Source organism: Talpa europaea, assembly GCF_964194135.1.
Source record: "Talpa europaea genome assembly, chromosome: 8".
NCBI classification, from domain to species: Eukaryota; Metazoa; Chordata; class Mammalia; order Eulipotyphla; family Talpidae; genus Talpa; species Talpa europaea.
In genome coordinates this window covers 94,458,154-94,485,869 of record NC_140075.1, presented here as the reverse complement: position 1 = coordinate 94,485,869, position 27,716 = coordinate 94,458,154, and the positions used below count along the sequence as shown (strand labels likewise).

The 27,716-nt window shown below is 37.2% G+C and overlaps 1 protein-coding gene across 1 annotated transcript; it reads right to left on the bottom strand.

Moving 5' to 3' along the window:
• GARIN2 (golgi associated RAB2 interactor family member 2) lies at positions 1–27,716 on the bottom strand (the record flags this gene model as incomplete). Its single annotated transcript, XM_084240285.1, has 6 exons — positions 1–194; positions 14,580–14,647; positions 19,176–19,423; positions 22,220–22,754; positions 23,432–23,631; positions 27,558–27,716. 6 exons carry the CDS (start codon positions 27,714–27,716, stop codon positions 1–3), a joined length of 1,404 nt encoding a protein of 467 aa, XP_084096411.1.

The window sequence follows — 27,716 nt, the reverse complement described above, 5'->3', positions numbered from 1 at the left end:
TCAGCTCCTGAACAGAATCTGTTCCCTCTGAGGCGATCCCGGCTGTTCTCTGACGCGCTTCACGCAGTCTACATTATTCAACTCCCGGGTGTGGGGTGCGCCACAGGACACTCCTGAAACGCGCAAGTCTCCAAAAAGCTCGCAGCTGGAAACGAGCTTGGAAAACCAGAAAAGAAGGCTGCCCAGGGCTACAGCTGTTTGACAAAACTCGCGTGAACGGGTCTAGAGCTACTAGGCCGACTCCCAGCCAGCGGGAGACTTTCTCTGGGGACATGTTTGCTACCGTCTCAATAGGGCGGCACTGGAGGAAGCTCTGGGGGGCCAGAATGCAAAGCAGAATTGAAATGTGTTCTAAGGAAAAATACCAGCAAACTTAACTTGAGGGCCTCCCTGATGGCGCAGGGGTTAAAGTCGCAGCACTACCAAGCTCTCACCATCCACTGCATCCTGATCTCCCACTCCCAGGCCAGGTTGCTGCCCCGAAAGGGAGCTACCCACCTCTCCTGACTCAAGCTGCTCCCCTCAGCAGTGTATTTCAGTAGATCTGCCTGTTCTGCTCCCCACTCTGTCTCTGGTGAATCCTCTCACACACACTCCCTGCAGCTCTCGGTTACACCCCAGTTCTATGCATAAATGAAATAAATCTTTGAACAAAAAACCCTTAACTTGACACTGAAGAGTCATCGTGTATCTCTGCATAATAGTAAGCAAAAACCCTACCTTCCCTGCATCTCTCGCTTACACCCCAGTTCTATGCATAAATAAAAATAAATCTTTGAAAAAAAAATCGTTGATACTAAAGAGTCATCGTGTGGTCCCTGCATAATAGTAAGCAAAAGCCTTACCTTTCAAGGTTCTCTATCCCACCTTTGAACAATTCTAATGTTTGTTAATCAAATTGTGCTCCTATTTATTAGGACAAAATCTACCGATGACTTCAACCTGTTGCTTCTGGTTTCCCCCAGGGGCATACAGTACATGGTCAATCCTGATGCAAGTCCTTATAATACGGCAATAATCTTGTCCTTCCTCATATCCTCCACCGTAATTTCCATCGTCAATTCCTGTTTCTCCACAGTGACATGTGCTGCCCTGAACGAAGTAAACTATTTGTTCAGTGGTCAAGATCTATTTGGCTTCCTGCTCTTCCCGTTTTGTTTTTTTTTTTAACATCCTCATCCGATCAGCATTCCATGTAAGTCTTTATTCAAGTTGTTTATAATAATTAGACCAAGCCAAAGACGGAATTCAGCTGCAGGGAACTACAAACCTTAATCCTTTTGCCATCAAACATTTATCAGTAGACTTCAGTCTACTAACAAGTAGTTTGCAGTTGGACAACCAGCTCCAAATCTATCCAACCCATCTGATGTCTTGATATACCTATTTCTCCACACAGATGCCATGAGAATTTGTGGAATGTTCCACAGAAAGCTAGTCTCTAGAATTCCCTCAAAAATGTTAACCAAGTCTAAAAAGTGCAGGGGGAAGGGCGGGAAATGTTAGTTATGTGTGTGACTTATTTCCTAATTCTTGAATGCAGAAACTAAGTAATAATTCAAGAAGTTTCCTTTAGCTTCTCAATGAATTTTTCTTCCTGTATCCAGAGTCTTTCTACCTTGGTGATATTGAGATTTGGTCAGATAATACTTAGTTGTGGGGCTGCCCTGTGCATTGTAGGATGTTTAGCAGTATTCCTGATTTCCTGATCATGATTCATTAGATGTCAGTAGCACTACTACCCCCATTTGTGACAAAAATGTCTCTAAATTTTGCCCAAGTTTCCTTTGGAGGACCAAATCATCACCAGTTAAGAATCTCTGAGCTAGCTGTTCAAAAAAATTGCATCTTTAGATTAATAGTTTCTTTCTTTACCCCTACCTTCCAATTACTTGGCCCCAAGCAGTTTAGCAAATTGCCCCATTCATATGAACTCTCCAGCTACCCAGTTTGCGTCCTAAGCTGCTTGGACTCCCCTGTGTTCTCTACCCTAATAAAAAGATTGTATCACCATAGGATAACAGCTACTGAGCTCAAAAAATGCAGAAGTTCCTCTGTAAAAGTTTTTTTTTTTTTTTACCTCTTAAAGATATTTTCATTTAAAAGATCTTGGCATCTAAAATATGCATTCTCTCATGAATGGAACCATTCTAAGACTTCTTAAACTACACAAATGATTGGCCTCATGAGCAAAAATTAGAGAATAGTGGAAAGAGTGAAAGGTATAGAACTTGGCGATGAGGTGATTGAATTTGAGTTTTAGCTTTGCTGCTAACTAGTTATGTGATTTGGATGCATGACAAGTTTCCTAAGCCTAAACTTTCCATCTATAATATAAATGCATCATTACTTTGTTTTCCCTTGTTTTATGAAATTTTGGTAACTTCTGTACATAGAGTTTAACATGGATAGTGTAAGGGGTAAAGAAAATATAATATTCATTCCAAAATAGAATGAAATAGATAATCTGTGGTTTGAAAATCCCTGTCAGAGAGTTGTTCATTCCTGTCACAAGGCAGTTCACCCATTGAGTCACTCTGGCAAATCTGTAACTAAGTATTATGGGTGAATAGTGAAAGCCAAACTGTAAAATCAGATGTGCGGTAGAGAGTAACCACAGTAAATAGCCTTTTCCTTCCTCAACTTGGCATTTGCTTAACCCATCATCTGCCAACATCTCCTTGTAGATATTTAGGTAATAAAATATTGTGCTATCTATTACATTAAAGGTTTCTGGAAATATATTATTATTGCATTGTAACCACTTGCAAAGTTCTGAAATCTCAAGTTTCAGGATTCTACCATTCACTATAATATGTGCAATGTTTAACTAGCTTACTCATCTCTATGTACCAGTGAAAGCCAGGTTTTCATAATTGAATGAATAGTGTAGTCACTTATATTCTATGAACCAGATGACCAGAAATATAAATTAAAGAATATTCACTTATTCAGATATGAATGGAAAGTCACGGTAAAACAAATTCACAAGTATATTAATTACTAAATAACTGAATATTTTTAATATCAAAAAGAAAAAAAAATTATCAACTTTTGAGTTTAGTTATTATTATTATTTTGGTGTTTGAATAGTGCTTCTTATCCTTCTACAAATCTAACTAAAAATATTATGTCCCTAAGCTAAGAATATTATGCAATTGTTACTATATGGAATGGAGGTCCGGCTATCTGCAGTTAGCATCAATACCATTCAGTACAGGGCAATGGCATTAAAACCAATTGGCTTTAATAAATATTCATTCATCAATCAAAACTATATACTGGGCCTCCCCAGGGTTGCGCGCTGGGTTGCAAAGCTGCCCACAGCCTCTGCAGCGCCGGTTCGATCCCCGGCAGCCGGTGAGGGTCCCACATGATGCGCAGACCTCTCCTGCCGCCAGCTGCTCCCCTCAGCAGTGTACCTCAGTCCTTCTGCCAGTTCTGCTCCCCGCTCTGGCTCTGGTGAATTCTCTCACCCTCCCGCGCTTCTGACTATACCCAGTGCTTGCATAAATAAATAAATAAATCTTTAAAAAAAAAAGAAAACAATTCTTTAAAAAACAAAAACTATATACTGATTATTTCCTGTGTGCTAAGTGATGTGCTAATGAAGTTTGAAAGGATGTATGACCGTCTGTCCTTAAGGAATTTACATAAGCAAAGAAAAGGACTGAATAAGATACAAAGGTATGGTAAATGAAAATAAGGTACTCAAAGAAAAGTAAAATCTTATACTAGGAAATATTTTATTGTTTAATGAGGGGGACAGGGAAAGGGACAGGATAAACTACTATAAAAGTTTTCACAATAATAGGAATATCACGATCTTATACATGCCTTTAGAAAGAACAACATAAAGTTTTTAATCAATTTAAATGACTGAGTTAATTATGCAATCACCTCAGGGGAGGATATTCAATATTTAGTATGCTAGCAAGTGTTTATCACACTTTTATTTGTACCCTTTTTGGGTGTTCCTGTGCTAGCTTGGGGGTGTATTGACAGACAAAACATGGTACAGGAAAAATTTAGAGAAAGGAGATAGGTAAACTCGGAGCTAGGAAAATTTTTCTAATAAAGGAAAGACCAAGATTGAATGCCCAGAGAAAGGAAATGAAGTTTGTTCTCTTTGAAAAGGACTATAAAGTTACCCATATCTTTCCCCCATCAAATTCCCAATTGAATTTCTATTTTGTTTATGTAACAAATCTCAACTGCTACTTTAGTTCACATGCTTATGTGAATACTGTACCTGTGATTGGATCTGGGCTGGCTGGTACCTGTGCTGAACTCCAAAGAGTTGAACTTGATGCTTCTATTCTCTCTTGGACGCACTGTGCTTGAGCTTTAAACTCCTCCACTGCTTCAGAACATCTTTGTTAAGGTCACTGATTAGAGCCACGTTGTTAAATGCAGTATTAGTATTCAATCTTCCTGGACTTGCCAACAGCATTTGATGCTGTTGAACATTTTCTCCGTTTTGCCCTCTGGGCTCCTGAAACACCACTTAAGCTTCTCCTCCTACCCATCTGGAACCTCCAATTCAGTCTCCTTTGCTGGATCTTCTTTATGTCCCTGATTGGTAAAAATTAGAGTGTGCGAGGGCTTTAACATTCAGTATTTTATTTTTCTCTACTTTGGTTTATCTCAGCTCTGCCACTTGTAAGCTGTTCGATCAGAAGAAACTCACTTCTCCAAGATTCAGTTTCCTCAATCACAAAGTGAATATAATAAATGTAGCTGCCCCCTACAGTGGTTGTAAAGACTAAGTGAATTTACATATGGGAAGTGCTTAGAACAATGCCCAGAACTATATGCATCAATTTTTTTTCCTTATTTTTTTTTTATCATGTTCTCTACTACTCACTCTCTAGGTGATTTCATCTGGTCTTGTGACTTTAAATTCTACCTGTGCACTATCAATTCTATCTCCAGCCTTAACTTCTGTCAGTTGGCTTAACATCTCCATTTTACTAGAGTACTGCAAACTTCACATCAGAACTTTTTTTCCCCGGTTTTCTTCATTTCAGCTTATAGTAAAACCACTGTTCAGACTTTTTTTTTTTTTTTGGTTTGTTTGTTTTTTCATATTGCACATCCAGTCCATCAGAAAATCCTGTTATTTCCAGCTTCAGAAACATCCAAGAGCTAATCACTTTTTACTAACCCCACTGCTACTACTCTATTCCAACACGTCTTCATCTTTTGCCTGGATTATTGCAACAGGTATTTTCCCACCCATGTCTTCTCTTTGCCATAGAGCAACCAGATTGATCCTGCTAAAACAAGTGAGATCAAATCACTGCTGTCTCAGTAGCCTGCGGCTCAATGTGATCTCACTGACCTCAACTCATTCTACTCTTTCCAGTTCTCATTATATCACAGCACCAGCCACCCCAGCACCTTTGCTGCTTCTCACATATTCCAGTGGTTTTTTTTCCCTAAAGTCTTTGTACTTGCTATTTCTTATGACTGAAATATCCACTCTCCACAGGCCTAATATACTTCACTTCCTGTAGGTCTTTTTTCAAATGTTATCTTATCATTGAAGCCTGTTCCACCCTAGATAGAATAGCACTCCTTTGTCACTCTATTTTATTTTTCATGTTCTTTTTCGCTATCTGACATATTGTACATGTCTAAATAACCAAATAGGAATGTAAATTCTATAACAATGAGATTCTGTCTATTTTTATTCACCATTACTTATTTTTAGATTCTCTGGCATCTAAAGAAGTATGTAACACATACACGGAACTCAATGAATAATTTCAGAATGAATGAATGAATAGATGGAATGGGGTGATGAAATCCTTAAAGAAAAACTTCAGCTTTGTCAAAGTTTGGTTTATGACTAGTCTGTCTTCAGAAAAATTTCTGCATAAAGACAATTGTTTTTCTTCTATGTGGTAAGAGGGAGATAGTGCAGCATATACAGAGAGAAAAAGAAGAGAAAACTACTTGCTCTTTACCACTTTCTTTATATGCTTCCTGGGTCACTCTAGCTACTGTAAAATTCATTATCTATTGCTATAGCTGAGAGTAAGAAAGTAAAACACCCTTTTAAAAGTCAAAGTAGATTAATTAATTGCACTTTACTTTTACTCCTGAATTTACATATCTCCAACAATCTTAAGTATCTTGTTTCTAACATACAACAAATTATAAGGTAAGGTCTTATTATATGTGTGACCCTTTAGTGGATATGTCAGTTGGGAGTATTTGTACTCCTATCAAGACAGGCTGGGGGAAGCCAACCTGAGAAAGGGAGTTTCTGATGGAAATTACAGACCAGGTACAGAAGGTGGTTACAACCAGGTATTTGCAAAAACTTGGTGGAAGCAGATAGCTGGGACTTTACAAACTTCTTTCTCATGAAAAAGTTTTAGCTTTGATGTAATAGACTCCTGTAGAATTAGAGTAGACATTGACACTAAAGTAAAAAAAAATTGTCGAGTGAAATAAGAGATCTTAAATATCACAGTGGACACCTGTAGGGGAAAATAATGCCTCTTCATTTCCCTTTTTTGAGAGTATTTTTTAAAAAGAATTTTAAAAATGTATTTGGGAATATAAACTGTTAAATCAAGTAAATTTAAATCATGTGAAATTGATTCCAGGGCCTGATTAATCAAGTAGTTGGACAAAACGATTTCAGTCCTCATAGTCCCTGGAAAACCCTTCAAGCAAACTCAGAAAGGTGGAAGAACAAACAAGAGTCTCCCAAGCCTGGAATCTCAATACAGACTGAGAGCTGAGAATAATTAGGTAACAAGAATGAAATGCACTGATTTTTTCCTTTTAAGTCTAGAATAGAAAAGATGAATACACCTAGGAATTAGTTTTTTCCCTTTAATGTGTGAATTTTTTTTAACTTAAAAAATATAATTTGTAAACATCATATACATCAACCAAATGTTTAAAGATTCTTGAAAGCATGCAAATACTCTGAGGGTATTGTCTATTGTCTGGTAACCAAGAAGTCAAAACCATTATTCAAAATTACAATTTAACAATATTCCTCGAAAAAACATCTTTGAGCATGATTGTGTTTAACAGTGCAAAGAGCTGACTATCCTAAAACATTAGAAGACTAATAGCTGCCTGTCCTTTATGCTATTTAGGGTAATTACTATTTTTCTCTTACATTTGAATTAACTTTCATAAAGAAAAATGAGCTGTTTTAAAGTGAGGTTTCCAAAACCTCACTTATTTCATAAAACATTTAGAAGTTCTCATATAAATTATACCCAGCAGTGTATTTCAGTCAATCTGCCTGTTCTGTTCCCCACTCTATCTCTGGTGAATCCTCTCACCCTCCCACACATCTGGCCTGTACCCCAGTTCTTGTATGCATGAATAAATAAATCTTTTTAAAAAATTAAAAATAAAATATACCCAGGACAAATCTTCTAACAATAAAATTAAGGATGTGAGATATGATGTAAAATTACATACAAATAAAATTTCTTGGTTTCTATGGGTCAGGAAACTGGGAGATTAGTTTAACGGATGGCTTTGGTTTAGGGGCAATCCTGAGGTTACCATTAAGATGTCAGCTGGGCCAGCAGCCCTCTGAAGGTGTGACTGGGATTAGAGGTTGCTTCCAGAATAAGCCCTCACATGGCTGTTAGCTAGAGGCTTTCTTTTATTTCTTGCTGTTTGGACTTTTTGGGATTCTCCAGCTGGATTCTCCCAGAGCAAATGATCCAAGAGAGAAGCAGTCAATACAGTAACCACAGGGTCTAAACTTCACTGTCACCGTCTGTAAAACTGGAAAGTAATAACATTTCATAGATTATTTTGAAGATTGAGAACTCATGCTGAACACACTGTAGAATGAGTGGATCCTTCTGAAAATAACTAAGTTGTGGATTTAAAAATACAAACTTTTTTTGGGATGGAGACTGTAGTTTTTTTTTTATTTTAAACAGTGTATGAATTTAAAAAAACTGTTAGAAAATGACATTCATTAATGCCATAAACACTCTCAGGTCAGATGTTCACTTAGAACACGAAGATGGAAGGAACATAAATTTCATCTTCAGGGACCCCACAGTATTGGACGCTAGTAACACATTGTTGTATTAATGTCCAAAGAAGAAAAGTAAACTAAGAATAACAAGTTTGTTCAACAATGCCAAAGGGAAAAAAGCCCTTCAGATAAACATTGAGTTTGTGACTAAAACACCTTATAGTTTTGAGTTCTCCATTGTCCTTTAAAATAAACATCCATAATTATAATGACTAAGATTTAAGAAGTTAGATTAATATAGATTTAAATACTTAATGATTAGTAGTAGCCTTTATTTCTGCCACATGGAAGACAATGCTTTATCTCTTGCATTGATCCTTCTTTCTTGAGCTGTGCTTGCTTTCCAGTTTAGTAGTTTGTGTTTATCTGACCAAAAAAAAAAAAGTTGTAGTCAATTCCAAAATTTGAAATACAGATTATTTTTAAAGTTATTACTGTTGAGATAAATCTTAAAAAAAAAAAACTAAGTACAAGTAAAATCAGTGATTGAAATAAGAAAGACATTTTATAACACAACTTTTCTACCTAGTATAGTAAAAATCCTTTAGGCAGATAAAAATTCATTTTTTTTTTATCTTTAGAGGTTGAAGAAGTGTTTAAAGAAACTTCTTAATTTTGTAAAAATTTTGTTTTTTTAAAAGCTGTCTACCCATGTAAGAACCTAACAATTAAAGATGTTCAGATTAAGATAAAGGGCTTTCATTCTTTAAAATTTAGAGATGTCAGGGCCTCCCTGTGGCACAGGGGCCAACGTCTCAGCGTTATCCAGCTATGGCCAGCCACTGTGACATGAGTTTGATCCTTGGCCAGGAAGCCAACCCACATGGCTCAGCAGACCTCTCCTGTCTCTCCCTCTGCTCCCCTCATTTTTTTAAAAAAATATTTATTTATGCATTCAAGAACTGGGATGTAGACCAGAGGTGCAGCACAGGGGCAGGGGTGAGAGGATTCATCAGAGAAAAAGTGGGGAGCAGAACAGGCAGATCTACTGAAATATATTGCTGAAGGGAGCAGTGGTGAGACAGGAAAGGTCTGCTGCGCCATGGGAGTTAGCTCCCTGGCTAGGGATCTAATTCACACCGCATGGCTGCTGATAGCTTGACAGCGCTGAGACTGGGCCCAGGGAGGCCCAGTGAAAATAAATCTTAAAAAAAAAAAAGATTTATAGATATGTCATTGAATTATTTCCAAGTTGTTAATTTGTGCTAAATTAAAATGTTATCTATCACATGAGATTTGCATGCATATAATATATGCTCATTGTAAATAAGGGACCAAATAACTTTTACATTATTTCATTTATAATAATATAAAGTCTTTATTAGTAACAAACTTTTTCATCATTAAAAAAAAAAATCACTGCTTCCCCATATATCAGCAATTCACAGTTTAAATATTTGGGAGCCACTTTTCTAATTTCAGAAGTCAGGTTTAAATATGGTATGTATATCATCATTTTGTCCTTTGCTTCTGCAGATCTCCTAATGAAACCCCAATAGCTTCAATTTTATTGTTGTAAAAATATTTCATTATCAGGTTATCATCACAGGAATCTCTCCAAATTCTACAATATATTGAAAGTTGGCAGGGCTTAGTACTCTCCACACATGGATGTAGGAGCCAACACGTCACCCTGTGTGCCACCACATCACTGTTCACTACCACCTAGAATAAGTTTAGGACATATTAAGGGTATACTTAAGAGGGAAAAGAACTGACAAAGGAACAGGCACAGACTAAGGATGTATGTGGAGGCCAGGGGATTATTGTGCATGGACAATTGTTACTATCTTCCTCTGGTGTGTGACCTCTGGCCCACAGTGTGCATCTGGGTGAGTCTTTGTTAATAAACTAAGTGCTTGAGTGTTAAGCAGACTTTTTTTTTTTTAAAAAAAGATTTATTTATTTATTTATTTATTTGTTTATTTATACAAACACTGGGTACAGTCAGAAGTGCAGGAGGGTGAGAGAATTCACCAGAGCCAGAGCTGGGAGCATAGCAGGCAGAAGGACCAAAGTACACTGCTGAGAGGAGCAGCGGGTGGCAGGAGAGGTCTGCGCGCCATGTGGGACCCTCCTCCGGTGGCACGGGAGCATCCAGGGATCGAACCGGCACTGCAAAGGCTGTGGGCAGCTTTGCAACCCAGCGCTCAACCGCTGTGCCACCAGGGAGGCCCGTTAAGTAGACTTTGTAGTAGAGTGACAAAAGAGTGCACACCTCAGTTCTATCAGCAGAACTCTGATGAGATGGGCATGGCTGAGACAAATATCATTGTTAAATAATTCACTGAAAGGTTAGTGTCTCAAAGAAACCTAGAATATGGGTGACCCACCACATCCAGCTATGCAGGTCAGACTACAAAGTGAACGGAGCCTCCAATACAACAGTGTACAACTGCACAACTGTACATGGCAGCCTTGCAGACACTCTAAAAATATCTATATTTATTTACAGAAATTTAACAATGAGGCTGAAAGACTGAGGCTTTGTCTGCATTGACTAAGAAGGCAGGTTGAGAAAAAGTATGACGAAGAAGCAAAGAGAAAGAGCAGGAATGAGAAAGAAAGAGTCACTTGTAAAAGCAGCAGCAAGTAATTCTCATCTAGAATATCATTTGAAGCTGCTTCTTATCCCTGTGCTGATGCTACATTTTGACTCATGATGGTTTGTACAGGAGAAAACACACAAAATCATCAATACTGAATTCCACCTGTGTTGTTACTACTGTAGAATGAGACCCAATATCAAAAGATGCAATTTATTGACTTTTTGTGAACGTGTCATATCTTGTCCTTTCTATCTAGGAAAATATCTTTGTATTATAATTGTAAAGAATTACTTTCAGGTTGTCTTACCTGTTTTTTCCATTGGCCTTTTCTTTTTCTCTTTTACTTTTCTTTCTTCACATCTATTTCCCTGAGAATGTGGGAAACAGATAGGGCACAAGATTGTGGAAATTAGAAGAGGACTTAACATCAGGAGGTGGGAGTCAGAGGTCAAATAGTTGGGAAAAGTGGAAGAGTGTTCACTAGAGAGAAGGGGCATGAAGAAGAAAGAAAAAAAGTGAAAAAATATAGGAAAGAAAAATGAACAGAAGGAAAGAGAACTTAATTTGGGTCTTAAATTCAAATGATATTCTAACTACCTCATCAAAAATATCTTTGTTTTTTCCAGTGGAGCTCATTGTTAAATTTCAAAAACAGTTTTCTTTTTAGGATCCTTCTTTTCTTTCTCATTTTAGTCCAGATTTAGTAAACAGAGAATCAACCTGGTTGTTTAGGATTCCATGGAATTTGATTTGTAATAGTTAAGAGGAAGGTGGAAAAGAAAGATGGGTGGGGTGGAGAGGCCACTCCCAACATATGGAATATTCCCCTCTTCTTCTCAAACTTCTAGCCTTCATATTTTGAAAAAAAAAAAAAACATAGTATAGATAAATCTACTATTTGTACTCACTGTAAAGAACCAATAAAGTTAAGAAGAATAAAATCTAAAAAGGTATGAAATTGAAAGTCAAGAAAGGAGAGAGATGGGCTCTAATACTGAGAGACAAATTTAACCTTGGCCCTATCTTGGAGACTTTCCATAAAAATATTTTTACCCAAAATCTTATTCAGGAAGAAGAAAAAGCGAAATTCTGAGAAGTTTGGGAGATGAACTGAGAAATCATAGTTTCCAACTAGAACTGCCCAGGAGGTGGGTGAATGGGAACCTGACAAAGTTAACATCAGGGATTTTCCTTGCTGCAGTGGGGCACAGTTATTATTCTGCCTTGCACCTAGAATATAAATCAGGATTACTGAGTCATTTTGAATCTACATTCAATCTAAATTCAATGGGACAAGGAATTAAGATTTATTGATCATTGTTTTTCTTGGGGTCAAGAAGTGGTAAGTGTGAGTAAGAGTATGCAAGTAGAAAAAGAAGTGACTCAAAGCAGTGTAAAAACAGGGAAAGAAATGCTAATCAGAGGGAAAATTGAAAAACTGTACAAGTCTAAGTAAGGAAAAAATGGGAAGATATAGGAGAGAAAAGCGAAAAGAATGAGAAATACATGAAAGAAAACAAACAGGGACAATAATTAATGCTTTGTGAAAACTGCATGCCAACGTTGTACATTGTACTGTCCTGTGATTTAACAAGCTCAGAGCAGAATTAGCACCTGATCTCAAGAGCCCCATTTCAAGCTGCCTGCTAAATTTACAAAGATGGACCCCACCTATATCAGCTTAAAAATCATAACAGCTGACAGGGCCTTGAAACAGTTAATCGTATTCTCCTCACTCCCCATCCATAAGCACACATATTTTATGTTGGGGAAACTGGAGCAGAGGAAGTACACTTGTAACTCAGATATAACTCAGATCTAGGGTGTTTGATTCCAAGTTCAGTGTTCAATAGCTGCTTTCCTCGTGTTTGCTTTCAAAATTTCCTCAGATTCCTTTGCCTGGTTTGTTTTATGCACTCACTACTTCCTAGTCATGTTGTCTCCCAAACTGTCACTTTCCATTGTTTTTTCTCTTGTTCGTACAGGTCATTTACTGTGCTGTACTTGCATCTGACTGCTTCTTACCTGGCTCAAGACTTTGGCACATTCACTGGACCATTGCAATGACTTTCTACTTCCAGCCTCCTCCAGTTTCTCTTAGAGATTCCAGTCAGATCTCAGAGATTAATTCTGTCATTTCCCTGTCTTTCAGTGGCTCCTCCTCACCTACCAACAGTACTATCCAAACGCCAGAGCTTGACCTAACACCTCCATAACCTGGCCCCCATTGCATATCTCATTGCTTCTTAATCACACATGCCCAGCGCTCTTCCATCTCCTTGTGTTCCCATGGTCCCCTGGATTCAGGGTATTCTTGTTTCCCCTTTTGTAAGTCCAAGAATGTCTCCTTCATAGAAGGAGAAAATCATCAACATGATTTTCTCTCTTGAGCTAAAGCTAGGTTCTCTACTTTTCTCTTAAAACATCTTTAACATTATGGTTTATGTCTGGAGGCCAGGAAATGTATCTTGTTATTTACTTACTTTTTATTTTATTTTTTTTATTTTATATATTTTTACATCATTTTTCATTTTTGCATAATGTATGCATTTTCATCTTGGTTATATTCCCCATACAATTCCCACCCACCTTATTTTGACCCTAATCCTGGTTTATAGTTGCTTGTTGATTTTGATTTTTACTTTATTATAATCAATCTTTTCCTGGTCTCTTATTTAGGTTTTCCAAATTCCTGCTGAGTGAGACCAACCGGTATACTTACTTTTAATCTCTTACAGTTTGACACAGTGCATCGTATGTAACAGATAGACATTGAGTGCTAGTTTAATTAAGCAAAATTGAATATGTGCCAGAGGACAGGTGAAAGAAGCAGTCACACATAGGATAAAGATAAAAGTATCAATGTCCCACATTAATTTTAAATCTCCATGACTTAAATAACAAGTGCTTCAAAATGTATGTGGACTGCACTAATTATATGCCAATATAATAATTACGTATTAGTGATAAGGCTACCTCTGGATTTTTCTTTGTCTCTAGAAAATAACATTGGACATCTCTGGAATTTCTGAAAATTTAGTTTTATTTCTTTATGAAATAAAATTTAGAGTAAAAATTGATAGATGAGAATTCTACATACTGCAAAGGAGATTTGTACTTTTTCTCATAAACTACATTAGCATGTACTACAATGCTCTCGGGTTTAATAACACAGATTGGAATGTAGGTAAAACCATATTGCAGTGCAATTCATCTGGTACTCTTGGATGCTAAAGACTAGTGGGAAGGTACAAAGACAAATTCAAGTTTGTATAAACTTGAATTCTGTAATTATTTGCTCCTGTTGTAGGACTCTTGCAAATGGGACTAAAGTACCTTGAAGTGTTATTGGCTTTTTTAGTAGAAGTGTTTTGGTTCTCCATTTAAGTCCAGTGAAATGTGACTCTATGTTCTTTCCATAATGTTTTTTTATGTGCATGACTGGAGCTGAGCTCTATTCCATCCTCCAGGTTAGACCGAGATGATCTCCACCTGAGCCTATATTACAACTTTCACATTAAAAGCTGTTCTTACAGATTAAAGATCCTGAGACATGGGGAATGTAACAAAAAACTGCCCCCCAAAACATGAAATGATATCATCTGATAGTAAAGTGGTAAAATGTGAGCAGGAACAAAGAAGGTCTAGTTGATTTTGGATTTACTAAGAAACTCAGTGGTGGACCTCTACGCTTCCAAATCAGCAAGGAGGAAAGACCCTGTTATTTGACTTCTGCTTGCAGACTAACATGGCAGAGGTGCATGCCCAATGGGTTTGATGCAAGGAACGAGGAAACTGAACTCTATCAACACACAAAAAAGTGAAGTAATGTCTACTACTTGAACGATAGCACAAGGATAGGCTTTAAGGAAAAGTTTACCCAGTGGAAGACTCAGAATAGAGCAAAGGCAGGAAATGAAATGCATCAAGCCATCTAGCTGGAGCCCTCTGCTCTTAACTACTCTGGTCTAGACCCAGAGGTGGCTGCTGGATACCAGGAATCACAGAGGAACTTGATGGAATTTGTTCCATACCTGAACTATCTGAATCAGTTCTCACGTTCCTGTAAAAATAAACAACACATTTCAAAGTTTTGCCAGCATGACCACAAATATTTTAAACAGAATTACTAGGTGTGAGATAACTGGTCATTCTCTAAATGCTTTATAGTTAGTAATGAAACATATTTAGCAAGCCTAGGGTACTACTGATACAATACAAATTTTAGTATAATTACCTGCATTTCTAATAACCTGTGAGCTATCCAACTGGTAAGAGTGAATTGTATGTAATGACATATAATCTACTTTTATTGTATCTATGACCTGTCATGCAATGAAACTTTGGAAATTCTTGAGCTACTGCCTCTCCTGTCCTTGTAAACTCATTTCAATTTAGACTGAAAGAAGTTAGCTGCTGCTGACCAGTTTCCACGAACAGGGTCAATTGTGTGGGGAGTACAGGCTTCTGCACAGAATAAGGATTAAATTCTGGAATCAGATTATGGGGTTAGAAGTTGCCTACCTCTGCTAGCTACTTCATCACAGTCTCTATGTCCCTGTGGGGGTGACAGCACTTGCAAATTTACTGAATACCAAGATTTGTTCAAGTTATTACATTTATTAAGGTTTGGTGGGTAAAGCAGGAGAGTAGCTGGCAGTTTTTCCATTTCACTTTCAGAAATGCCTTTGAATAAAGGTACTTATTTTTGGTACTCCTGATTTTTTTTTTAATATATTTTTTAAGAGGCATGTATTTTTATTTATTTGTTTGTTTGTTTGTTTACATGCACTGGGTACAGTCAGAAGCGCAGGAGGGTGAGAGAATTCACCAGAGCCAGAGCGGGGAGCAGAGCAGGCAGAAGGACCGAAGTACACTGCTGAGGGGAGCAGCAGGCGGCAGGAGAGGTCTGCGCGCCATGTGGGACCCTCCTCCGGTGGCTGGGGAGCAGCTGGGGATTGAACCGGTGCTGTAGAGGCTGCGGGCAGCTTCGCAACCCAGCACTCAACCGCTGCGCCACCGGGGAGGCCCCTGGTACTCCTGATTTTTAAAATAGCAATAATTAAAATATGTATTTTAAGTGCATTGGCATGTTAAACATACACTTAAGTCATTTACGTTCCAGAAAATCTTTGTTTCTTGGTCACCTTTTCAATAAATGTTTTGGAAGCATTTCTATTTGAGTAAAATAAAGCATTTGGGGACCTCCCTGGTGGCATAGGGGTTAAGTCTCAGCACTATCACACTATCACTGCTGAGGCCTGAGTTGGAGCCCCTGGCCAGGTTGCTAACCCACATATGGTGCAGCAGACCTCTCCTGTCTTGCCCACTGTTCCTTCAGCAGTGTATTTCAGTTCTGCTCCCCACTCTGTCTCTGGTGAATCCTGTCACCACCCCCACTTCTGTACCTTTGGCCTACACCCCGGTTGTTCTATGCATAAATAAATCTTTAAAAAAATACAGCATTTGGGAGGAATAATTGCTCTTAGATAAAATCTTCCCAGATAAATGTACAAAAACATATTTATGATCCATTTGAAGGGATTTGACAAACACATCCAGTTCAATTCCGACAGTAGATCTTTCTAAAGTGATGGTTAAAAATTAATAATTTTCTGAGGAGTTTGCAAAGAAGTGCTCACGTTGCCAAATAAGTCTGGTAAATTAAAGGAAGGCTGAGTGTAATGATGAAAGTTTTTAAGGGACTGAGAAATATCGAGTAAGTATCCTTTAAAAACGGGTGCAAATTAAAGTCTGCCATTTCCCTTTCTAAAACAAAAATTAAAAAAATTAATATAAAAAAATAAAAAATAAATTTTTTCAGGGGATCATCAGGAAACTAAAAAAAACCACTAATTGGCTTAAAATACATCCTGATTTTGCATAATTATGTTATAAAAATGAAATATAAATTATAAAGAAAAAGAAAAGGTTATTTTGGGGGGAGAAAAAAAATGGGAGAGTCAGCAGAACTCTTGTCAAGGCATGAGAAGGAATATAAACGCTTTTTAAAGCACCAACAGTGACATTACAGGAGTCTCTACTGCCTTTTGCTTGCCCACCTAGATTTAAATTACTTAATTTACATTTTAAGGCTGCTGAGTCTGAGGGCAAAATAACCAACAAGGTCACTGTTTAATTTTTTCCCATTGTTCCAAAGCACGTCACTGAAATGTCATTGAAATTCTTGGTCTTGAGAATAGCATGTGAAATTTATTTATCAATCTCACAGTGTTCTTGACTTAATCCCACAGATGTCCCAGGAATAAAGCATCAGTGCATCCCATTCTGTTCTTAGATATTACATCTTTCATTCATAATTAACATTCTAAAATTAGACTCTAGTTGGTAATTATGTCCCTGATGAAAATAGGCAATAAAAAGGAATCCATGCTTGATTAGACTGAGCTTAATCGGATTACTCAGGACTAAAATTTGTGGGGTTTTTTCTTTATCTATTTGTTTCTTTTCCCCCAGTAGAGTCAGCATATAAATGGCACAGGGCTTGGGGGCTGGGAGGTAGAGTATAGGGCATTGAAGAATATTGGATTTTGCTGACCTTTAAGGTTGTTTTTTTTCTTTTGAAGAATGATTTTTGATATATATATATATATATGGATTCATTTTCTTATCATTTCTAATGGTGATCACAATAGTGAGACTAACAAAATTTAAAAGCCACAGACCATTTTCATTCTAAAATTGTATTTTCCTTACAATTTTAATATTTCAAAATACCATTAAGAGTTAATCTGTTTGAAGGACTTTTGGGGTAGTAAGACTGTTCTGTCAAGTAATGGTGAATGCACAAAACTCATAGAACAAACAGTGAAACTTGAATGAGGAACTGCAGCTAATACTGTATCAACAATAATCACTAATTGTAGCAAATGTACCACACAAATGTGTTAATAATAGGGATAAACTGGGGTGCCAGGAGAAGGGAGGAGGTGGCCGTGGATTGGGTAGAACTCTACTATCAACTCAATTATTCTGTAAATCTAAAATTGTAGTTTAAGAAATAATATCTATTGATTATTAAAATTTTTATTTAATTTCTGGGCATTATTTGATTTCTCCCTTGAGGAGTCCTCCCTGTAGTACCCCCACCACCATAGAAGTGGTGGTCTATCTCTCCCTTATGCTCTTCCTTCCCCTGTTTTGACCCCTCTCCTTCCCCCTCCCCTGATCTATGCCTCAGATCTATGGTCAGCTTCCAAGTTTTGTCTTTTTCCTGACCCTTTGCTGGGGAGTACCACTTTGCACCTCTTTATGTGTCTATGCTTCAATTACTACCAAAGTGGAGGTACCATCATCCCAACATATTTTAATGTTTTTAAAAAATTATAGTTCCACTCTCCCACATCTAAATAATAACTTATCATGAGTTTCCTTAATTTTATCTTAAGCTTGCTTTATTTTGCCTGCTAAACCCTATGGATTTAGCATTTATTAACAGCAGGAGTAAGGCTTTTCGTGTTTTGACTTTGTCAAGTTTTACAAGCCAGACAAATTATTTGCTTCATAAAATTAGGGAAATCAAACATAATTTTTCTATGTTTAAAAGAAAACATTACATGAAACAGAGTATCTGAAAAACTGTTCAGTAAAAGTTACAACTATGTCGTCTGCTTTATGGAAGCTCTATGATAGAGTGATTCTATGTTTTCAAGTTCTGATTGTGTTAGTTTTGTCTTTACATTTTTGTTAAAGTCATTTATATAATTTTGGGTTTCTAAGTTATTAAAGCAAAATTGTGTATAATCTTTCTCAATAACATTTTACTGCTCTTTCTATTAATGTTAATGCTTTTTTCATTTTCAATTTCATCCTAAAAAAGAAAAAGAACTGTCCAATGGTGTCCTTGTTTATCATCCTTTTTGAGAAGAACCAACTAAACTCTTCCTAGTACTTAAAGTTGTTTTAAAATTTTCAAGTTTATTTTTTTCTTTAAGTTTATTGTCTTGTTTTCCTCCTGCTCATTTTTTTTTTTTAAAAGGAGTTAGCCATGATTGATTACTTTCAAACTTTTTATTCTTGCTAACATAAGCATTTAAATTTCTAGATTTTTCTTGAGGTTCTTTTTAGGCATTACTGCAGAATGATCAGATTACCTTTTGTCTTTATAACACTGCAGTGCTCTTTCAAATTCAGCCTGCAATCAAGCTACTAAAATTATGAGAATAGTTTTTTCAGATTATTAGGTGATTAGCTGGAAATGTAGAGACGTTTAAGGTATATGTATATACAGAAAAGTATAATGATAAAAGAAAAAGCACTCATGGTCACTCTAACTCTAAAAATGTGGATAATGTGACTGTATTCTATTTTCTTCAGCACACAGAATAGACTCCAGGCAGAAAGGCCAGAATATCAACTGACTGGCATGAGAAGTTGGCATAAATATAAAAATTAGCTAAGGTGGAACTAATTAAGTGAATCAAGTGTGTGTAATTAAGAGTTGACTATATCATCATTTAATTACACACTCTATCTATGACTAAAAGTCTTCGGCAAGAAATGTCTGAGTTGCATACACTGTTCACATTATTTCATCTTAGATTTCCGTGGCATTTCCATGCCTCACATACCTGGATCTTCCAGCTTCAAGAGCCATGTTTTTAAAATCAGTTATCTTTAATGCAGAGGTTGTATTATTCATCTCTTCAGATGTTCTTGTCGCACTTTTGTCTGAAGTCAATGTATCATAAAAATATCTTTCACCTTCAAAAGTCAGTGTTACATCTGAGATGGTGACATGTTCTGAGGGTTCTTTTAACCCATCCTTATTTCCTGTATCTTGTAGATACTCAGTTTCCCAATTGTTTTCCAGTGTTTCCTATAAAAATAAGCAGCAGCAAATGAGGTGACAAGAGTATTACACAGAAGTAGATTACTTATGGCACAGTGTATAATACAGGGATCATTTCATTTGTATTTATGGAGTGACTTTGAGTGGACAGGCACAATCATGAGGGATTGAGAATTTGGTGGTTCAGAATTACCAAGGAGCCTGGTGGGCATGGAGACTGGAAGCAAAGGGGTCTGACATAGTACATGCAAAAGTTTTTGAGGTCACATAAACCAAAGACATCTCACTCAAGAGGATTAGTGGTTAATTATCATAATTCCTCTCCCTGAATTACCAGAGAAAGGAAGGTGTTCTAGAAATGTCTTTTTACTCCCCAATCTGAAGTTATTCTTGTTTACCAGCACCTAGTAGGTGACTGGAGCTGGAGGTCCATAACAACAGCACAGTGCTGATTTTCCCTGAAATCTCTCTTTCCCCTCATTTCTCTGTTTCTGTTAACATGCCACCTCGCTAGTCATTACTGTCTTCCTCAGAGTCGCTCTCTGAGCCACTGGCCAGCCAGTCCTAAAGACCCCGTGTCTAAGGCGCCTCCTGTCTGCACCTTCTCCCTTCCATGGCCCCTGCCAAGTTCATCTTCTTTATTATGTTTCCTTGAAAATAATGCAATAATTTTCTACCTTCAAGACAAAATTTCATTTGTTTTCTGGTAATAAAGGTAATACATATTTATTACAGAGTTTAGAAAATCCTATAAGATAATAAATGAAAGGGAGAAAAATATTGCTCGCTTGATGCCACGGGCTAGAAAAACTACTACTGTGCACATTTCATCCTGCTCTTTTCATCCATTTATTTATTTTGCATGTGTTTGCTCTGTGACCATATCACATTTCTATGTCCTACATTTTTTATTATCCATTCATGTATATTCATTTTCTTATGTCATTAAAAGTTGTGTGAATCTTTTTTAATTAAAATTATTTTTATATAGGAAAAAATTTAGAAAGGTATAAGGAAGAAAATATGAATTGCCTATAATTCCACAACCCAGAAACAACTACTGTAAATAATATGACTTTCCCCCTTTGGTTTTCTGTGGGTATAAATGTTTTTTTTTATAACAGGGATCATAGCCTTCATTTTTCACCAATTTTATTATCATGAATATTTTTCTAAGAAAAATTCTTCACATAATAGCTACAGAATTATTCATTTAACAAATATTTACTGAATGACCCTGATCTAGTCAGATACTGCTATTGCTCCTGTACAAATAAATAGGGCACTTGCCCTTCATGTATTTAAATTCATTTAGCTATCCCCTGTGGTGGAAGTTTAGTCACTACCATATTTTCATTATTTTATTTTTATAAACTTGGTATAAATATGGTTTGATTTAACATCTTTATAACTAAATCCTCATTCCCATTTCTGATGAATTTTTTAAAATTTAGCTGATGAATTCTTTAGGAAAGATTCTTAGAAGTGGAATCACCAGGTTAAAAGGTATAAACATTTTTAGGTTCTTGATGCATAATGATTTCAAGAAAGTTTGTACCAATTCTCATTCCTACTATGAATCTGAATGAATTCCAAATTGGCCACACCTTTAAGTATGAACTGTTTTTATTGTTTCAGTTGACAGTTGCATGGGTTAAATTGTTTTTCTAATACTGCATTTCTTTGATAACTAACGAAGTTATACTTTTCCACTGTAGCAGTTTATTCTGTGACATATTTCCCCTTGCTATATTTCTGTTGTGGGCTCCCTGAATTTTTTTAGCAACAGTCTTCAAACTAATCTCTTTACCTGTGACTCATTCTATCATCAGATCAATTTTTTTTAAAGATTTATTTATCTATTTATACAAGCAGTCAGAAGCGCGGGAGGGTGAGAGAGCCAGTGCCAGTGGGGAGAGCAGAGCAGGCAGAATGATGAAGTACACTGCTGAGGGGAGCAGCGGGCAGCAGGAGAGGTTTGCGCGCCATGTGGGACCCTTGCCCAGGGCCGGGGATCGAACCAGCGCTGCAGCTGCAGAGGCTGCGGGCAGCTTCGCAACCCAGCTCTCAACCACTGCACCACCAGGGAGGCCCCAGATCAATTTTTTTAAAAAACAGTTCATTCACTCCCCTGCTTGGAGGCCTATTGTGGTTAAGATTTGCCAGAAAGTGAAACCCACACATCTTAATTTGGCATTCAAGACTTATAAGCAACTTTCCAACCTTGTATCCTAATATTCTACATGTATATTATGCTCTAGCCAAACCGAAGGAATCCTTCTTGGATATGGCTCTGTGTTTTCCCACTTCTGACTTTTTCTAAAGCCACTCAGTTCTTTGGGTTTTTATTTTCCTATTTTCACCTTTACTTTTACTTATTAAAGTTTCAACTGATCCGTCAAGTTATTGCGTTCTTTTGCATACATTTAAACCTCAAAATATCCCTTATATGATATTAATTTCCTCATTTTAGAGATGAGGAAACTGAGGTTCATGCAGATTCAGTGCTTTGGCCAAAATAATACATCACAGAACAAAATTCCAATCCAGGTCTTCTGACTGATTTCAAAGTTCTTTCCGTTCCATCATAGCTTTCTGATACTGGGCTGAATTTAATGAAAAGGATAGTCACAGCCTATTTCAGGAGATATCTTACAACTTCTTTTTACCTGGGTCTGGGAATCAAATGTGATTGCAAAAATTAGGTTACTCTTAGTAAGTTCCATAGCAAATAATAATCAGGGTCAGACAGTTAACTAGGCAGTGTGATCTTAGTTATCACTCTTATTTATAGATAATTAATAAATCTTTCATGTCACATACCTTTTGCTCTTGCATAACCCTTCCTATATCGTCACCTTCAAATACCACTGTGACCCCTGAGCTGTTTCTGACCTCACAGTGGTCTGTGATTTCTGTGACTTCAGTGACAATTCTCACATCTGGAACCTCTGGGACCTCATTTTCTGGAATATCTGTGACATCGGTGACATCAGTGACATCTGAGAATTCTGAGAAATCTGTGCTTTCTATGACATGGGTGGGCTCCGTGCATGTGTACAGGTGTGAGGGCCCTATATCTGTGATCGCTGCAATATCCATGATGTCCACTGAGCCTGTGATGTCTGTACTATTTGTGATTTCTGAGAGGCTTGAGACTCCTGATATCTTGGAAGCTTTGGCTTTCTCCTGATTCAAGAAGGAGATGAGGTCCACCCATTGACAAAATAAGGTGTCTTCTTTGTGGGCAGGAGCACAGAGCTGTAGGTAGTAGGCTCGACCGCTCACCAACTTTACTTTGAGGCGCATATTATCAAAATCATGCACAGTAAGAGTCACAAACTGCAGAGGAAGAAACCTGCCAACAAACACAAATGTCATCTGGAGGCCTGATAGGAGACCTATGAAAGGTCTTTGCTTTCATGTTTTATATCAACTTGAAGAATAAGACTCAGGACAACAGGCTTGGCTCCCAGACTAGCCTTGGTAGGGCAGCTGGGGTATGGGTAGTATTTTTTTTGGGGGGGGGCACCATTTTCCCAGGGCTGGTGAAAATACAGACTTTTAGTACATGTCATCAGGCTCCTAATTATATTCCTAAGGCTCTGATATACTGAAAAATCAGAGGAACAGCTGCTTACCATAAGGAATTGTCCCACTTAATCTTGTAAAGTTGCAACTTAAGAGAAGCTGAGTGATTTGCTATAGGTCTTATAGCAAGTTAGTGACTTGATACAAGACCAGAGGGAATTCTAATGGGAATTGGGGAGTTGAGGGAAGAGAGGCATTTAATATGTGCTTTCAAGAATTTCCTCCTACTTAGGCTTAATTCTTTAAAAATTAACTCCCTGATAGATTGCCAAGTTGTCATAAACTATTTTCTCAGACTCTCAGAATATGACTTTGTCTTTTGTAGCAGGGAGTGCAAGTGAGATGCACCCTTCAAACAACTGTCATTGGTGTCTCTCTTTTCAACTCCTTAAGGGTAAAGCATATTTTCTGAGGGATCCTTAACCTCTTCCCTTCGTAACTTACCTGGTGAGCACCACTTTCTCTGGAGAAGGAGATGTCAGAAGACTTTCAAACAGAGATTCTGCATCTTCTGGGGCAGCGGGTTTCAGATGTGCCAGCAGCATGACATTAGGGGTCTGGGGGGTTTGCCAGGAAGAGCAGATGCCTACAGTCACCCAGTTGGCTCGGTTATGAAGGTAAATGGATTCACCTCTTCTGTTGACCTAAGGCAGAGAACAGGAAGAGGAATTTTCTGATAAGGTTTATGGTCCTTACAATCTTGCTTACCTAGGCAAGGTGAAAAAAGGAGGAATGAACATACTCGTTATTGGAATTCTCGTAGTAATCACAGAGAACAAGCAACCACAGTCCCTAACCTTGAGGGTCTACCAGGGAAGAAAAATATTCAACAATTAAGCATGCCACAAATTATTACTGTAAGAATGGTTCTCTAAACTTAAGTTAAGGATGCTGTGGGGAATAGAACAGGGGACTTAGAGGGGGATGTAGGCATTGGTGTGCTGGTAAATATTATCAACAGTCTCATTCATGTATTATCAACACATGAATGTATACACGTTTATTATAAGTTTTACTGATGTAAAAGATGAGTAGCACACAACTTACAAATAATGACATAGAATGCTCTATTTTAAATTATCAGAGCCAAATGACTTTCAGAGAAGTCTTCATTGCTCTTTGCCAACCATTTTTATTGTCTTAATGCTTTATTGAAGTACATATATGGAAAGTCTACCACTTAATGGATTTTCACAGATTGAATACATCTGTGTAGCCAGCCCACAAATTAAGAAACAGAAATTGTCACCATCCAAAAGCCACCCTCAGGGTCCTTTCTCCTCCCTGCCTCTTCCTACTGGGAAAATGGAATTCTGACTTTCATCAGCATAGCCTAGAATTGCATGTTTTTTGTGCTCCGATGAGCCTTGTTTGACTTCATCCCTTTAATAGCGCATTTCTAAAATCTACTCACAGTGTTGCACATAGTTCTCTTTGCTGAATATTATTCCATTATTCAAATATTATCCATTCTACTATTGATAAGCTTTTGGGAAGGTTCCATTTTTGGTTATTGTAACTATTTAGCAGTGATGAATTTTTTCCCTTGTATTGTGATTTTTATTATGTAATTGACTCATACCTTTTGCTGCAATATATTTTATTTTTAATTAAAATTTTTACCTCATATTTTAATTTTATTTAAAAAATATATTGAGGTAACATTGGTTCATAGCACTGTATATAATTTAGGGGTCAGATGTATGTCACTCTATCACATCCATCACTAAAGCACCCATAGTTATCAGAGATCATAGGGTCCCTTCCCCCCCCCCGCTTTGTTCTCACCCCCATTCACCCTTTCCCTCTAGCAGCCTTAATTCTGAAGTCATATTGCTAGACTTTATTTTAGTTTGGTTTTGTCTGTTTCTTTGTTTTATTTCTCTACATTCCACATATGAATGAAAATTGTTGAGTATTTGTCTTTCTCCATCTGGCTTATTTCATTTCATAATCCTCTCAAGTTCCATCCATGTGGTAATGGCAAGAGTTCTTTCTTTTTTTATAATTCAGTATTCCATCCTGTATATATGCTACATCTTTTTAATCTACTTACTCCTTTGTTGTCAGGCATTCATATTCTTTCCATAATTTGGTTATTGTAAATAATGCTACAATGAACACAGGAGTGTATATATCCCTTCAAATTAGTATTTTGCATTCTTTGGGTAGATACCTAGGAGTGAAATTGCTGGGTCATATAGTATATCTAATTTTTAGTATTTTGAGGAACTTTCATATTGTTTTCCATAGGGGCCAGACCAGTTTACACGCCCATCTTACCAACATTTGTTGTTTTTGGCCTTTTAAATGTGAGCCTCACAGGTGTGAGGTGGTATCTCATTGTGCTTTTGATTTGCATTTCCCTACTGGTATGTGATGATGGATATTTTTCCACGTGCCTGTGTCCTTCTTGATGTCTTTTTTGGAGAAGTGCCAATTCTTCTGCCCGTTTTTGATTGGGTTCTTTATATTTTTTTTTGTTGTATGAGCTATTTATTAATCTTGGATATTAGTTCCTTGTTGGATGTGCTTGCCAAACTCTTGTGTCTATAATCTCAAGAGTATATAGAAATGATAAAATGCAGTAAAATAATAGGATTGATGAGTTTCAAATATTTTTGACCTTGTTTTAAATATCATTTGTTGACTAAGTTTATACAATTTCATTTTTAATAATAGCTTTTTAACAACAAACTTGCAAACTTCCTGTACATCTACCGATTTGCCAGCTGCAGTACATTTTAGACATAGGGTCAGGGAAGTCTCCCCCGGGGAAGGCCCTCTAGCTAAGGCCTAAACAATGTGGGAGATATAGTGGTTGGGTGGACAGGAGAGTTTTCCAGGCAGAGGACAGTAAGTGCAAAACTCCAAAGTCTAAGAATCTTGGCTAGTTGGAAGTGGAGAAACTGAAAATTGTGGAGCCAGGGATATGAAGGAAGTCAGAGAGGGGTAAAACTTGGTTTCTCAGCTGTGCAATAACTGGTTCAAATAAAATCATGTAAAAACAAAGACACTTAGAATTTGTAGCTTCCACTATTGATTTTCTATCTAAAACTCTGTCCCTGTTCTTCCTTACTAACTGAATTCTTACTCTGTCTCATATCCATCCCTCAAGGATGGTGTATGCCCCTTACAAAGGTCAAATCCTTATTAATCACAATGATCCTGCCTCCTCCCAGCCCCTTGCCAGTGATTGCTTTCAGCAGGGACATGTGACCCAGCCTGGCTAGTGGGACATAGTGGAGGCCTCTTGGTGACTCTGGGAAAGGTTTCTCTGCCCTCACAAAGAATTGGAAGGATGAGCTGCATCTCTCTATTGCTGGCTATTGTCACTGTCCTGTTAGCATGTGATGTCCTGAGGTGAGAAAGCTTGAGGGTGACAGAGCAGAGAGAACCTGGGTCTTTAATGACTCATCACTGGTAAGCTGATATCATGTGGCCTTTTCACTCTATTTGAGATAATTGCTGGTTTTGTTTGTTTGTTTAACTTATGAGTCAGGAATCTTGGCAACTTGTTGCCAAAGACACTAATCAAGAGAGCTTGTACATCTTGAAAGGAGTGACTTAACCAATTATGATAGGGAGTCATGTCTGGTCTATAGGGTACTAGTTACCTCCCCCAGTATTCACTGGCACATGAAAAAAGTTATTTGAAAAGGTACAGGAATAAACGTGAAAAATAAAATGAAAATATTATTAGTAGGAAGAAAAATGTAGAAGGTGAAGTAGATAACAAATCATGTCTGATCACCTGTGCTCTAGGATGTGACTTAAACATGAGTGTTCCTCAAGTCATCACCTCTTGCCAATGGTGTTCTGAGGTAAGAACTCCCTAGTAACCAGGCATCAATGTATAGAACATGTTTATGAAAAATGAAGATGTGTCTGTTGTCTTCCTTGTCAGTCCTTCATGGAATCAGCTGAGGACCTGCTTGAGTGTGTATGTTCCATGTTAGATGTAGTTGGGGCATTTCTATGAAGTTTAGGGCTATGGCCAACATCATCGAACTTATCTCCCCATTTTTTGTTTGAATGTTTAAGAGGAAAGTCCGACCTGCTCCTAAATGCATTGAAATGTTTCATTCATAATATAGGTTCATTTTTATGAGAAGGAAACTTTCTCCCTGGCACAATTTGACAACTGTACCTTCAGAGCTAAGAGCCAAAATTCATTTTAAGTCCTACCTGTGTTGTTGATGTTATTACTTAAATGTTTTCTAAGACTAAGAAAGGAGTTAATCTGAATGATTTCCTATGACAGGATGTTCTAAAAATCACTACAAGCTCTTAATATAATTTTTGGAAGATTATGATAATATGATAATTATGGTAGAGTTAGGACAGAACTCTTAGGGAAGAGTTTGTTGGGAAAATTTGAAATGAGTTTACCTTTAACACTAATTATTTTAACATTGTTTGAAGGTCTAAAATTTTTCCTTTAGATTATATCACACATTCCCTTGCTGTATTTAAGATAACTGTCCCCAAATTTTCAGTTGTTTTTTGAGAAAAGTAACTACTTAAATTATTAGCATATAATTCAAGGTTCAAATTCTTATTTATTTACCTGAATAAAATTGCTCTCTAACATAGGAGGAGACACAAAAGGTGCATACTCTCCTTCACCCAACATATTTTGAAGATCTCCTGCACTGAGGGTGTGTCGGTCACAGGTGGCGTCTTCCTCACTGGTCCTAGTGGTAGACTTCCTGTCATTCTTCTTCAT